The 15,119-nt window shown below is 42.7% G+C and overlaps 1 protein-coding gene across 1 annotated transcript in view; it reads right to left on the bottom strand.

Moving 5' to 3' along the window:
• The window catches only part of ITPR1 (inositol 1,4,5-trisphosphate receptor type 1), a 319,709-nt gene that overhangs the window by 122,921 nt on the left and 181,669 nt on the right, over positions 1-15,119 (bottom strand). The window contains exons 34-38 of the mRNA XM_061197169.1: positions 14,377-14,502; positions 12,263-12,391; positions 7,230-7,350; positions 4,770-4,954; positions 709-857 (exon numbers count right to left, since the gene is read on the bottom strand). Coding sequence (XP_061053152.1) covers positions 709-857; positions 4,770-4,954; positions 7,230-7,350; positions 12,263-12,391; positions 14,377-14,502 — 710 coding nt within the window. The remainder of the gene's footprint in view (positions 1-708; positions 858-4,769; positions 4,955-7,229; positions 7,351-12,262; positions 12,392-14,376; positions 14,503-15,119) is intronic.

The raw sequence follows: 15,119 nt of genomic DNA, 5'->3' as shown, positions 1-15,119 counted from the left end.
ACACATAGTGGAGAGATGATAGGGAATGGAGAACAGAGGCAGGGGCTCCCTCAAACCAGCTCGTTTAAGGAAGTGCAGCTATTTATCCACTGAGGATTGTCAGTAATGCGGCTACAATATGCCAGCGGTGTAAAAAAAACCTCAGGAGTATGACGGTTGGGGCAAACACACTGTTCTCTTTATCCAGTCTTACTCTTTGAGGGGCCCAGAAAAATAAGAAACTCAGAGGCAGAGCCCATGCTCAAGCTAAACAACCAACCAAACTTAGGGTGAAAATCAGATGGAGATTTCTGGTGACGGAAACAATCGTTTCTTCTAGATTTTGCCCCAAGGCACAAACTAACAAACTACAAAGCTGTTAGGAAAAGATTGTGAGGCCCTGGTAGGTGTGAGTTTTTTGAGGGCACAAAGGCTATGGCTTTTTGAGTCTGTATGGCAGCTCAGGGTGGGCACCCTATCCACACGTGTTGAACGGAAGATGAACAAACGGGCATGCAGTTCAAAGGAGAAATTTTCACCAAAACAAGTGTCAGTAAGTAGGACTGAACCTACACACTTACTTTGGGAAGGTCAGAACAGATTCCTAGCACAGGACCTTGTACTCATCAAAGTCAAAAACCAGGCCAGCCCCTCCTTCTTCAGGAACCAGTGCTGTGTCTGGTCAGTGGGATTCTGCCCCTGAGCACCGCAGAGAAAGGGGCTGCTTACTTGCAAATGAAGCCACCACTTTCACACTTTCTTCTGGCATCTGTGTTCTCCGGGAAAAGCAGCTCAGGCCTGTGGAGGACGTCCACCAGCACAGATAACTCGGCCTGCACCAGGGGCCTGAGACGGTCCTCCAGGGCAGAGACGATGTCCTGGAATGGAAGCACAGCCTCGGTGAGCAGCTTGGGCCGCAGCTGACTGCAGGAGGGTGAGAACATTCATTTCTGACCTAAAGCATGACCACAGACGAGACTGGGTTAGACTAACCTTAGCACCGTCTGGTATTTGCCTCAAATTATTAGACATTGCCCAACGGTTACCTGAAGCATTAGGCCCTGACACAGAAAACAAAGTGATAACAAGTCATCATTCCCACCCACCCTGTGAGATGGTCCTTATGCTACTTAGGGGATCATTCCACGTATTTCAAAATATGATGCAAAAAGTACATTCGACAACATGGAAAGGTGTCTACAATATGAGTGTAAAAAATGGTCAAACAATAGTATGGACTATGTGATCCGCTTTTTATAAACAACGTTACTATCTAAAGGATATGCAGCAAACATTATTAAAACATCATTAGTGGTTTTCCCTGGGTGGCGGAACTATGGGTGATTGTAGTTTTCTTCTATATATCGGTTCTTGTGAGTATTGTCAAATTATTTCCAATGAGCATGAATTATTCACATAATAAAAAGTCATATAAAAATGAGAACACAAATGAATGAACATGCTGTATCAACATGCTAAATACATGTACCCTGATAGCATGATGGTCTTCAAATGCAAAACACATAGCTGTAGGAAAGGAAAACAGAGAGAAGTTGAAAAAGCAGCAAAACCAACACAACAAACACCATATAAAGGCAAATGGCAGAAAACAGATGAGAAATTATCTTCAAAAGATGCTAAAGTCCGCTGTCTGGCTTGCTAACTCAGAACCAAGGTATCGGCATGCTGGCTAAGAAGAGCAGAACACAGCACACTGGATAAGATAAGAAGGATCCGTTAACCAAGGAGATTTGCTTGGAAAGGGCCACTTTAATTGCATTCATCTCAACTGGGGACCCAAATTTCATAGGCCGAAAATTCATAAAGAATTGGGTGATCTTTTATCCAGAAACTGAAACTAAAACTTGTCAATACAATTTTACTTAACCTTAGATTTAACAAAATCTGTAATCACTCAATAATATTTAGGATGCATTAAAGAATGCATGAATGAATCAGACTATTTCTTGCGGGGAGGGGGGGGACAATTTTCCCAAAAAGTTTGTACGAGTACATTGCCACATCCCTTGATTCAGAGTGACTTCCACACCGCTGTCACAAAGAGGGTCGCTTTGGCAAAATTCTCTGAGGGTTTTGTCAGTTTCCCTAACAGTTTCCTCTTAGAAAGCACCCAGTCTCCCCTTCTTCAATAGTTACTGGTCCTAACTCTGGCAAAATGTTACTTGCCTCCAGCATTTGCTTGAGATTGAAGGAGTTCTTCGGCATCATGTTCATGAAATCTTGCATCTTTTGCCAGGTTTGAACTTCACATTGCAATTGATTTGCATTGTATTGTCAAATGTATAACATTCGGCAATCAGGGAAAGACCAACAGACAAGGATGGAGAAGCAATGGGCAGAGGGAGATGCTAGTGTTAAGTGAGGGGGGATGTCTGAATGGGGGTTAATTATATAAGCGCGTCGTTTGCAACTTAATGTTCTCATATTATGACAACTTTTGCTGTTCTGGGCAATCTCGTAACTCCAGGGACTCAGACAGACAATAACTCATTAGATAACGAGGACCCCTTTAGCCACTGGCCAAGTCTTTAAAACAAGCACTACCTAAACTTAATGTATTTTATTCTATTCCCCAAGAGTATGCATAATCAATCTAAGAAGAGCCCTGGTATGTTTCTGCAGCCACAGATAATTTATTTAGTTTGAGCAGGAGAAAATACGGTGTGTTCATACAGTTATGAGTCTACAATACAATCACCTTCCTCTTTCTAAAACATAGTGGGGTCAGGAAGCACTCCACGAGGAACCAAATTACCTTTGTTTAAGAAGCGGTTCTGTCACAACAAGGCTGAAATTCTTCCCTTGACCTGCGAAGCTCTGCCCACCTCCCCAGCTCCATGGGTTCTGGCCACACCAACCTTCCTTTGGCCTTTGCACCATATTCTCTCCTGTAGAATGGTCTTTACACATGCTCTTTCCTTCCCTTCCACTCCATTCTTTAAGTAAGTCCTAAGGTTTCCTGATCTTGGTTCCAATGCTACTTCCTCAGCAATGCCTTCCTTGACCACCAGCCCCAATTCCAGGCAAGATTAACTTCCTCATCAGTGCCTTTCGTAGCACTACTCATTCCTCTGCAGTGTTTGTCCCTCCTGCCATTTTACTTTTATCTGTGTGATTAGTTGATTAATGTTTGTCTCCCTTCCAACACTTGAGAGTCTATGAGGGTTAAGGTTACTTCTGGTTTTGGTCATTGTATCCCCCGTGCCTAGGGTGGGGTTGATGAATGAATCAGTGAACTCATTCGCCTTTAGGTAACTTATGTAACCCTCAGAGATTCATTTACTTCACCAAATGATAATAATTATTACAGTCGTAACAATAATAATAGTAATAATAATTATAAGAGCAGCTCACCGATCGAGTGCTCACTACACGCCAGGCTCTGTTCTATGTGCTTTATGTGTATTGTATTTTCCAAAGATGGCCATCGCAGTATAAACTATCTTGCACGCTCTTCTTACAATGAGTCACTGACACCCCTCCCATCAAATGGTGGTCCATGTCCTCTCCCCTTGAACCTAAATGGACACATGTCACTGCCTTGACCAAGAGAATATGACAGAAGGGGTGCTATGTGATTTCTGAAGCCAGGTCATTAAGGCAAAACAGCTTTTACTTATCTCTCTCAAGAGAGACTTATTTTGGGACCCAGCTGCCATGTTGTGAGGAAGCCCAGACCACATGCGGAGACAATGTGTAGATATTTTAGGTGACAGCTGAGGTCCCAGCTGACAATCGGTATCAACTGCCAAACATGTGAGTAAGAGAGATTTCAAGATGAGTCCAAACACAACCACCATCTGACTGCAACTGCATGAATGGACTTGAGCAAGAAACACCTCACTGAGCCCAGTAACCTCCAACAGTAAAAGAGAATAAAACAGTCGCTGTTGTCCTTTGTTAGGCAGGCAAAGATAACCGGAACATCTTGACTCTCTTAATCTTCATATCAACCCCATGACGTAGGTGTTACTATTGTACTATTTTACAAGTTAGGAAACTGGAGAAGGTAAGTAACTTTCCCAAGGTTATGCAGTTCTAAGCAGCAGAGCCACGATTTGAACCCAGGCACTGGCCTGAGATCACGCTCTTCACGACCGCACCATTGCACCGAGCTCATCTGAAGGATCTGTGATTCTCCAACTGTGGTCCATGTACCACCTGTGAGAAAATCACCTGGGGTGCTTGTTCAAAGGAAGATGTTAATATTAAGATGTATGTTTAAGTGTTTAACATCATCTAATTCTCACTACTCTCCCTTTTAACAAAGGGAGAGCGCATCTCTTCATAGGTACTAAGAAAAAAAAAGAGTATACTCTAGCTAGAATTTAATAACACTTTTATTTTCATTTGGCTCATTTTGATATAAAACTCCTCTCTCAAGTCATGATTACACTTGTTTACCTACTGACTCAAGAGGCTAAAATCCCAAGGTGACGAACAAAAAGGAGCTGTTATGCCCTGATTCTAAGCATCCTCTTCTAACACTGATGTACTCCTTCCTAGTAAGAGAGGAGGGACTTCTTCATAAAGAGATCTGTAAATCAATGAATAACCTCTAAAGACCATGACTTTGTCAGGAGCTTTTCTGGTCCCCAGTAGCTCTGCACTCCTAGCCCCACAAACATTATTGCATGTGACTGTCCACTCACCATACTGACATCCCGCTGTGGCCAACCCTGGATTTTCTCTGGCTCAAGGAGGCACTTCTGTGTGGGGAACTGTCTTAGGCCAGGTGAAGGATCGCTTCTGTCAGCACCAGGCATTACCTGCAAGCGCTCGATGATATTCCGGTAGTCTCTGGAAGCTGCCAGGACAGAGTCTCTGCGAGCTGCATTGCGGGCCGTCAGCCGCCAGTTCATGGCAGTTTTCTGCACGATGTTGTGGGACTTGAGGAAGAGGTTGTTGACCTGGCTGTCCAGGTCCACGGGGATGGCAATGGCCCGGCTCTTGGCTGTACAGGAGAAAGGGGACTCGTGAGCCTACAACTTTGATGGGAGACACCCTAGAGACAGACAACTCCCCCCCACCAACCAGCAGGCAGATGTTTCCACGCCTGTAACATGAGTGCGGATACGGAGTAGCTCAACTGAACTTCATAACCTGTTAGGTCGGGTTTTCCAATGTGAATTCTGAGGGGCAGCAGCTCTGAGGGAATTTATAATGCTCCAAGGTCATACAGTTTAGGTAACTCAAAGTCAAAGTTCAAGGGGCTTCCTCAATGAATAGCTTCTTAGGGTCTCAGATGTGTTCATACATTTTAAGAATTATCAAGACAGGGAACTCATTTGGCCAGTAAACTGTTTTTCTAAAAATTCTCCAGTTTGGTATTCTTTCAACAATCTACAAAATGCTGTTTTAAGCCAAACATAGTACAAAAGATAATATTTACAATGACATAAGCTATTCTTTCCATATAGGCTCTTGTATTTTTTTTTTTTTTACTTCCTTCAAAAAAGGACAATTCCAGTCCCATCATGAGAAAAACATTAGTCAAATCCACAATGGGGTATACTCCAATAAAGATGTTAAAAAAAAAAAAAAAAAGTAACCAGATGAGCAAAAAAAAAAAAAAAAGAAAAACCCCACAATGGGGGACATTCTACAGACACCTGACTAGGACATCTCAAGACTGTCAAGGTCATAGAAAATAAGGAAGGTCTGAGAAACCGTCACAGACCAGAGGAGACTGGGGAGGCATGACAACTAAATGCAATGTGGTAGCCTACACTGAATCCTGGAGCAGAAAAAGGACAATAGTGGAAAAAAGTGGTGAAAACCAAATCAAGTCTGGAAGTTTAGTTCATAGCAACAGGCCAATGTCAGCTTCTTAGTTTTGACAAACGTAGCTGGTAATGTAAGATGTTGACAGCGGGGAAAACTGGGTGAGGGATATATGGGAACTCTTGTGTTAACTTGGCAACTTTCTTATAAATCTAAAATGATTGCAAAATAAAAAAATTTAAAAAAGGAAAATAACTAGACGAACAATCCTTTTTTCCATATGCGAAATCCAACAACATGGAAAAAAATAAGACAACTATTCCCTGTCTTCAAAGCTTCATACCAGTAGAAGCAAAAAAGTGCTGGGGTTAATGGGTTGTACAGTTTTCATGCTCTGCTGTTTCACAAATACCAGCTCTCCTTGCCTTTTCTCATCACGGCCAAGACTATGAAAACATTTCCTCTCTCTGATGATTACTGGGCTAGGGAACTCAGAGATCTGCCCAAGTTTTAACCAACAACCTTAAGTTGCAGGATCATACATGGGCAGAATTTAGGGCTACCTGGGGAGCCCATCACAGAACCGTATTTGAGAGATATAACACCACGAACCTATAATCTGTAACGTACACACTTTCAAAAGCCTAATCTCTTTCTGTGAAATAGTGCCATGTAAATAATAAAAAGACACAAATACCCGCCATATGAGTGTAAAGGAAATCAGGCAGGGATGACTGAAATCGGGCAATGAGCCCTAGTAAACACAATCTATACTTGCTGGACAGCTACTCAACAGTGCTAAGAACCCCACTTGTCTTTTCTGGTGTCTGCAGAAATCTTAACAGCTACTAGAGACAGACAACCCTTCTCAATTTAGGCAGGAAGATTATCCCTTTGCATAGCATGTATGGGGAGGGGGTGGAACAGGGCAAAGTAACAGAGTCTGACAAGATCAGGGTGAAGGGAGCAGTAATGGTTGTAACTTCCTTTCAAAGCTGCCTATGAGAGGTGATACAAGGTTGGGGGGAGGGGATGGAGAAGCATTTATCATCAAGAGGCAGAAGGGAGCAGTGCACCATTTCTGAGAAAGGGCGTTCCACAGGATTGGACATGTGCTTTGCACGAAAAAAAATTTCCATGTGGTCAAATATGTTTACCGGATTAAACAAATTACTTTCTTGAACAAGGGGCTTCCCAGGGCCTTGAATAAACTTGAGCTCTGTGACTTGCCAAGAGTTGCCTAACATTTAACCGTGGAATCTTGTTTTTCAAAGACTATCTTTCTTTGGGACTTTCTGGCTCTGGACTTTGGCAGGTGCTGGCTTGGAAAGATGAAAGGGAGGTTTAAGAATCAAGAAGATCTCAGCTCCAGTTCTGGCTCTGCAGCCTCCCGGGTGCGGAAGCCTCACAGAGCTTTATAGCCACTGCTCCATCCAGGGTGGCCTTTATTACCACTGGGCAACGCATTTTCATCATGTTAAATCCCACCTGAGTTGGTGTCTTACCTACATCAGAGAGCACCCGAATGCAGCTCTCCACTGAGGCCTTCTGGCTCGGCATGAGCCAGTTGCAGTGGTAAACCCTGAACACACCTTGCAGCAGCTGCACAAAGACGGGCTGGCGAGTCTGCGAGAAAGAGAAGCCAAGAGGAAGGCGACGTGAAGACTTTTATTTGTGAGCGATTGATACACTGGTCAGAAACAGACACTGCCTTGAACCACGGGTTCATGGACCCTTATGCAAGAGTGGGAAGGGGTGACCAGTGATGAGCTGGATTCCAGAAGTGGCCTGGCCAAGGGAAAAAAAGTCAGAAGCATTTTAAGGCAATGCACAAACTTGATGCTAAGTCTGACCACCGGAAGGAGCAGCAGAATATCACAGCCTGAAAACAGGTGTTCTTGTCTAGTTACCGACTGGCTGTGTGACTGTAGGCAAATCACTTCACTTCTCTGAGCTTTAACTTCGTGCAATATATAAAATACAGGGATTGAGGCCAATGAACCCCCAAAGTTGTTTCCAGATGTTATATTCCATGAGTAGAACCTATATTTTTAATCAGCATAAACAAACTTGTAAGTGAATCTCACCTAGAATGCTCCTTACTTCTTTATTTCTGGCAGTGTCTCAATGACATGAGGAGAAGCTAGTTCTGATGGCTACTCTTCACAAGTGTTCATTTACTACAGATCAGTACTTGCGAGTTAACTACAGAGTAGGATTTATTCCTCTCTCTGACGGTATAAATTTGTACTCATTTTAAAATAAAAGAACTCAAACTACGACTTAATCAATTTGACACTGACTTCCTGAGTGCATTTGAAAATTATAATTTTGGCCTTCATCCAAAGCTACCTGGATCAGAGTAGCTTTAGACCTGCAAGGCAAAGGTCACTGTGTATGGTAAGCTACTCCACTGCTCTTTAATTTTTAGGAGAAAGTACTTGCAGATCCCTTCCGAAAAACAGGAGGAGTTAATACAGCAAAGAAAAAAAGTACAGAAAAAACTCTAGAGAAGTTTCTTAGATAAAAGAAAAACAATTGAAAAGTGCTAGGGGAAAGGAAATTTACTGTAAGAAATTAAAACAGGTTATGATATCACTTATATGTGGACTCTAAAAAAAATGATACAAATGAACTTATTTACAAAACAGAAATAGACTCACAGACATAGAAGCAAACTTACGGTTACCAAAGAGGAAAGTGGGGAGGGATAAATTAGGAGTTTGGGAATAAACTATACACACTACTATATATAAAATAGATAACCAACAAGGACCTACTGTATAGCAGAGGCAACTATACTTAGTATCTTGTAATAACCTATAACAGAAAAGAATTTTAAAAAGAATACGTGTTTGTGTGTGTGTGTGTGTGTGTGTGTGTGTGTGTGTGTGTGTGTAGAACTGAATCACTTTGCTGTACACCTGAAACTAACACAACGCTGTAAATCAACTATATTTCAGTTAAAATTTAAAAAAATAAAACAGGTTAATAGAAGTTTAGAACCTCCTCTATAAACACCGTCCAGATAACTTTCACTTATTAAGTACCACACACTTCACATAAGAGCTCACTGGGGCCTTGGTAAGTGTCCTATGACAGAGGAGTTACCTTAATACCACAAATGAAAAACAAAAGCTCAGAAAGGTTAAAAGAAAGCATCCAAAAGAATGAAGTGATGGCCAAGCAGTGAGTCATCTTCAGGGCTCTCTGATGCCCAAAATCTGTGCTCTTTCTACTAAGTTCACCTACAAACCAGAATCTCATTACTTTCTTGAGGGAATACTTTCTGTTCTGCACCTCACAGCCCACCAAGACAGTCATCTGTGTTACTAATAGAGAACAGGAACACAGGGAGCCTGAGAAATTGGCTGAGAAGCCCTGATACGGAGCTCCTGAGCCCAATGGGTCCACTGAGAGCAGCTGTTGATTGAGAACACTTCTTCCCTGCCTGTCCCTGTGCTGAGTGCTTTATACACACCTCATCTGACCAACCCCTGACCCCGTGAAGTAAGCAGTGGTATCATCACCCACCCTACTGGCTAATGTGCGTGGAGTTGGGATGGGAACTCAATGGCCTAACTCAAAGAAAACAAATCCTTCGACTAAATGAATTCAATTGAACCAATATTTATTGAGCATCTGCTCTATTCCCATCTGGCCTCTGAATAAACAAAAGATGAATAAATCGGCCAGAGGAGCTGATTCCTAATTATCCATTTTTAGGGACAACCTGGGGGCATCAGCTCGCGCAACCTCTTGGGCTAACGAACATGGCTGCCCATCACCTTCTTCCTGAGATTCTTCCCTGCTTAGTTCTTAAGGCCCTGCTTTGCTCGTGAATCCCATTCTGACCGTAAGATAACCCCTTGATCTTCCTCTGGTCTCTTTTACAAACTGTCCTTAATTATCTGCGCTCTGCCCAGTTCCCTTCTAGTCAACCCCTTCATTTTCCCAGCTGAGACTTGAACTAGCCAATGTTTATATTTGGACTTTACAACGCTTCCCTCTCCTGAGTCTCCCTGATTCATTTAACTCACTCAACAAATGAACATGTACCAGGGGCCAGGCACAGTGCTCGAGATAGAACAGTATCTGAGACACCTCTCTGCCCTCCCCCCTGGAGCTTGCCGTCTAGCAGGACACAGTACAAACTGCCAATTATTGAGCACCTACTGTGTACCAGGCACTATGCTATATTTTCATAAACATTAACTCTAATTCTCACAATAATCTGCAGGGTTGATACTATAACCCTGTTATAGTAAGAAATGGGGTTCTGAAGTTTCGAGATCTACCCAAGTTCACAGAGCTGGGAAGGGGAGCAGTGAGGGCTGGAACCCAGCTCCGAGCTGCTATAAAAGCCTCCAAAGTTCTGTTGCTGCTGCCGGATCCCACATTTCCAGCTGCCTCACGGACATTCCACTGGCACCTTAAATGCAGCGCAGCCCAATCCCAGGCCACCATTTTCCTCCCTCACAAATGTGGGTTAAAAGAAAGGAAGGAAGGAAGCAAAACCAGGAAGGAAGGAAGGACGAAGGTACAAATCTAGCTGGGGAGCACGACATCGGCTTTTCAACAGATAAAGTAAGACAGGTCAGGACAGCTTCAAAAATGGTAATCCTTGAAAATAAATATTCTAGAAATCCAGCTTGGACTTTGTATTTTAAATAGGCTTAGACAACCTGGGCCTTGCTAGGGACTTACATAACATTTATGTTGAAGATTTATTTCTCTGACCACTCCTGCCTGTTCATTGGCTTAAAATTGGTTTCAGAGCGAGGCAGTGGAAGGAGACAGCAGGGGGACCAAGATGAAAAACCAAAAACACAAATTCCTGTTGAATGGTTTCCATTAAATTAATTTGATTGGTTTACTCTGACATTTGGTCTTGTACTACTGTTTCACAATCTCTAGGAGAATGGGCTTTGCCATAGCAATTGCCACTATGCAAGTCCAACTGCATAACTATGCCACTATGCAAGTCCAACCGGACTAACCAAAGCAGTTGGCTCTGTAGAACAGCACTTGGTAAGGAGCACGTTCTGGCCTCCAGCAACTCATGTGCTTGGGATCTAACAAGTTCCTGTTCCCCAATTACACAAAAACTATGTACAGATATTCTAAAAGTCTCATTCTAACTTTATGATACTTCAGAGCAGGGGTCCCCAACCCCCGGGCCACAGACCGGTACCTGTCCACGGCCTGTTAGGAACCGGGCCGCACAGCAGGAGGTGAGCGGCGGCAAGCCAGCGAAGCTTCATCTGCCCTCCCCATCGCTCCCATTACCACCGGAACCATCCTCCACCCCGCCACCCCGTGGAAAAACTGTCTTCCACGAAACCAGTCCCTGGTGCCAAAAAGGTTGGGACCGCTGCTTTAGAGATAACTAAAAGCTAGCAGTGACGCTCAATTAAATAGAAGGTTACCAACAGTCCCTAAGAAAACATATCTCACTAAAAATCCCATAATTCAAGTTTTAGAGTCAGACAGGCCTGGGTTGAAATCATGGTTTTGCCAGGTAGTAGCTGTGACCATGGCTGAGCATGGTAATTAAATCCTCTGAGCCTCACTTTGCTCAGCTGCAAAGTGGGGATAATACCATCTGTACCATCTGTAAGATGACCTCCTTTACATAGGTAATGGAATATAGCAATATCTGATAAATGTATCAGTGATATTATACTGACCATGAATCACTCTTCTCTTGGAGAATTTACCTTAAGATTATTTGTCTACGCTCCAACCACCCTGGGCCACCCATCGACCCCAGGACAGCCTCCATCTATCTGCATGACAAGGATGGTTACTCTTGCTCTTCTGACCACTGGAGACCAAGTCCCGCTTTCATTCTGCAGGCTGTACACACAGACCTGCAGCAAGACTCCCACAGCCACGGACCCAGACATCAGTTCTAAAAAGAAGAGCGATTTTTCCAAGTAAAAGAATAATAAAAACACCTCCCAGATGCAGGGATTCAAATCTCTGGAACTCTAACTACACCGACAATCAGCACGCAAGGCTGCTGCATCGCACGACTCCGGGGGCTCCATGCGAGCAGCACGTGCTGGGGCCGGTGTAACGCGGCAGCCCTGCTGTCAAGGCTAAAGGACTTCTCACGCCCGGCTGCCACGTACCCCTTCTGGTGAACTCTAGGCACACACTTCAAGTTAAAATGGAGATTTCCGGACATATTTTTCAATAGTGTTAATAACACGCTAGCATTCATTTGAAAGCTGCTTCTCTTTCTAAGATTGGAGGTAAGGAATCAACAAGATTAAAGGTGGGGGAGGGAAGAAGGCATTTTAAGGAGAAAATCAACAACCAATAGAACCATCTGGGACCGAAAATCATTCTCAGGTACTTGATTATCCAAGGGATCCTGTAAAAACCACTCTCCACAAAGAGAAAAGCATCTGTAGCAATGCTTTGCAGAGTGGCTCATCTATAGCCGCTCAGTCCCGAATCTGCACCAACTCCAGCTGCCAAATATCTATTGTGAATACCCTGCATCTATCAATACACTTGTATTTCCTACCTGCAAAGTCGTACTCTGGTCTGAGAAGGGAGAACTGAAGAACGTAGTAACGATGCTCATGACAATTTCGGTGACATACCTCTCCAAAATTGAGTCTGCGTGTTTCCTGTCACTTGTGTTGTTACAGGCCTGGAGGACAATTGGACACTTTAGACATTATACCAAAACCTGCACACCAGTTGTAAAATTAAGAAATCTGTGACTATTCCTGCTAATTACCCTTAACAAAGGAAAAGTAAAAGCCTGCAAAGTCAGTACTTCTCCCCTTAAGAGACACCAATGATAAAAAATAAATCATGGAAGAAGAGAAACAGATCAACTTGGTTATCATGGTGTGGAATCACAGAACATTAAAATTGGTGTGGGACCTACAAGGCCATCGCTTCCCAATTCCTACCAACTTGGGGCAAATCTAAAACCCAAAAGGTGGTAAGAGGCATAATAACTACAATTGTCTACATTGTCCCTAAAAGTAAACTGTTTAAGCCATTCATCTTCCCTAGGCCATAGTTTCCTAAAGCATATAATTAAGATCCTGAATCAAATATTACCACTGAGGTCCACTGTGCATGATATTCTCCAAACCTACAACACTCTTCCATTCAATAAAAATTCTGCTGATATGCAGTACTGTTGAAAATAGTGGGCTGTGACTCAGGATAATTGTATACGTTTTGGGGTGAAGAGAGACTTCAGATCACCTGGACTCTACATAGTTTCGCTGCGTAGAATAAGGTTAGAGATTTATCAATAGAAGAACAGGTTTAAAAAAATCATTTTATTAAATCAAGTTTTATTACCAAATTCCTTAGTCCTCTAATTTGAGATATAAAATTGTATATAATAAAAAATTATGAAGTAAGGGGTAAAACGATCAAATTTTATTAGCTATCATGCTCTGAGCCCAGTGATGAGCAGTCTGTGGACACATCCCGAGAACAAAGGTGGCAACAGATTTTACAGCATTTTTGAACAATTTAAGGCAGGGGTCAGTCAAGTTAAGTGCTGCTGGCTGTTTTTATAAATAAAGTTTTATTGGAACCCAGCCATGCCCATCTGTTTCCAGACTGCTATGGCTGCTCTCATGCTACCAGGGCAGAGTTGTAGTTGTGACAGAGACCGCATGGCCCACAAAGCCAAACATGATTACCATCTGGACCTTCACAGAAAACTTGTCGGAGTCCTGATTTCAAGAGGCAAAGCAGGCCTTCCATTTCAAGCCTAAACCCCCAGATTTATGGGATTAAAAGACTAAGAAGAATTTGAGATACAAATATATACATATTTAAATAATACAACAATATATATATCTGTGACACCAACACCAGGGTATTATTAAACATAGTCCTTCATTAAAAGGAAAATAAGTTCTTGCAGGCTCCTTGTCTCACACTGGGAATTGTACAGTCAGGAGAAAATACCACGTTCTAGCGTTCTCCAGTGCACCTTTTTTTTTTTCTTTTTAGCATCACGTTTCTGAAATTGGTATTCATCCCACAGTCATTCTCTCAAGGACTGAATTACTTTCCCCCCACGCGCCCTCCCCCCCAACCCTACCACCACAAAACTCATATGAAATCCATAAAGCGCCCTGTGAGGTCGCAGTCCCATAGCTTTAGAACCAATATTAAGCTCAGTGCAAAACCAAACCAAGAGTACTGAAGCCCACCCCAAAGGCTGGGTCAGGAAAGCAAAAGACGGAAAGTGACATGCTTTGCAGGATGCTCGACACCAGACTGTAGGAGATATTATAAATGTTCACACTCAGGAAGGTGTCCTTCGAGGAAAGACTTATTCTCAAAGAAATGAAAAGATTATAAATTTGATTTTAGTATGTCCCAGGTTATCATTCACAAATCAACCCATGAAGGGTGATATGAAAACCAGAAATAATCTACCTTCCCTGAAGCTTGATAAGTAAAATCTATTCTCAGCTAGGAGTAAAAGGGTCCAGAGAAATGAGACGTGTGGAAATACGAGAGCCAGGTGCCTCCTTGTGCTGCAAATCAGCGAGGTGAAATTACGTGACTGCGTCCTTACGTTTGCACAGCACAGGGTGACCCAGACCCACAGGTACCCCCTCACCCTGCCTCCTTAGCTCCAGAAAGACTTACCCTGCAGATGTCCACAAGGAAATTCTCAAACAATTTCCACATGTGATTACTGGTATAAATCTCCTTCATTTCCACCTCCGTATCCACATAGCAGTGATTCAGGAAGTTAATGTACGCAATTTTAACCTGGAAGAGAGAAACAGGCTTTTCTCAAAAACCAACTTAGTACGTGCAGGATTGATTAGTTCCCTCATTTTAATAGTGACAAGGATGGACCATGATGGTCATTCCATTTTCCCCTGAACGCTTTAACTTCTATGATTTTTTGATATTCAAAATTCACTATTATAAAATTCAAAAACAAAGCTTTTGGAAGAGATTATGTTCATGACCTCAAGGTAAAGAATGGAACAAAAAGCACTGATCACAGAAGAGAAGATGGACACGTCTGACTACATTAAAATTAAGAATTTCTGGGACACCCATGGTGGTCCAGTGGTTAAGACTCCGTGCTTCCACTGCAGGGGGCATGGGTTCGATCCCTCATCAAGGAACTAAGAAGAAAAAAAAAAAGAATTTCTATGAAATGGCACTGTTACAAGAGTTAAATGACACGATTTGGGAGAAGCTGTTTGCAATGCATATCCCCACAGAGAATTCCTACAGATTTATGCATATAAGATGGCCACGCCAAAGGAAAAACAGGCAAAAAATCTGATCTGCTATTTACTTAAAGGAATATCAAATCTCAAAAACAACATATGGAAAGGGACTGAATCTCATTTAGTAATCAAGAGGATAGA

The sequence above is a fragment of the Eubalaena glacialis genome, chromosome 7, assembly GCF_028564815.1.
Source record: "Eubalaena glacialis isolate mEubGla1 chromosome 7, mEubGla1.1.hap2.+ XY, whole genome shotgun sequence".
Lineage (NCBI taxonomy): Eukaryota > Metazoa > Chordata > Mammalia > Artiodactyla > Balaenidae > Eubalaena > Eubalaena glacialis.
This window is presented reverse-complemented; position numbering and strand designations above follow the sequence as displayed.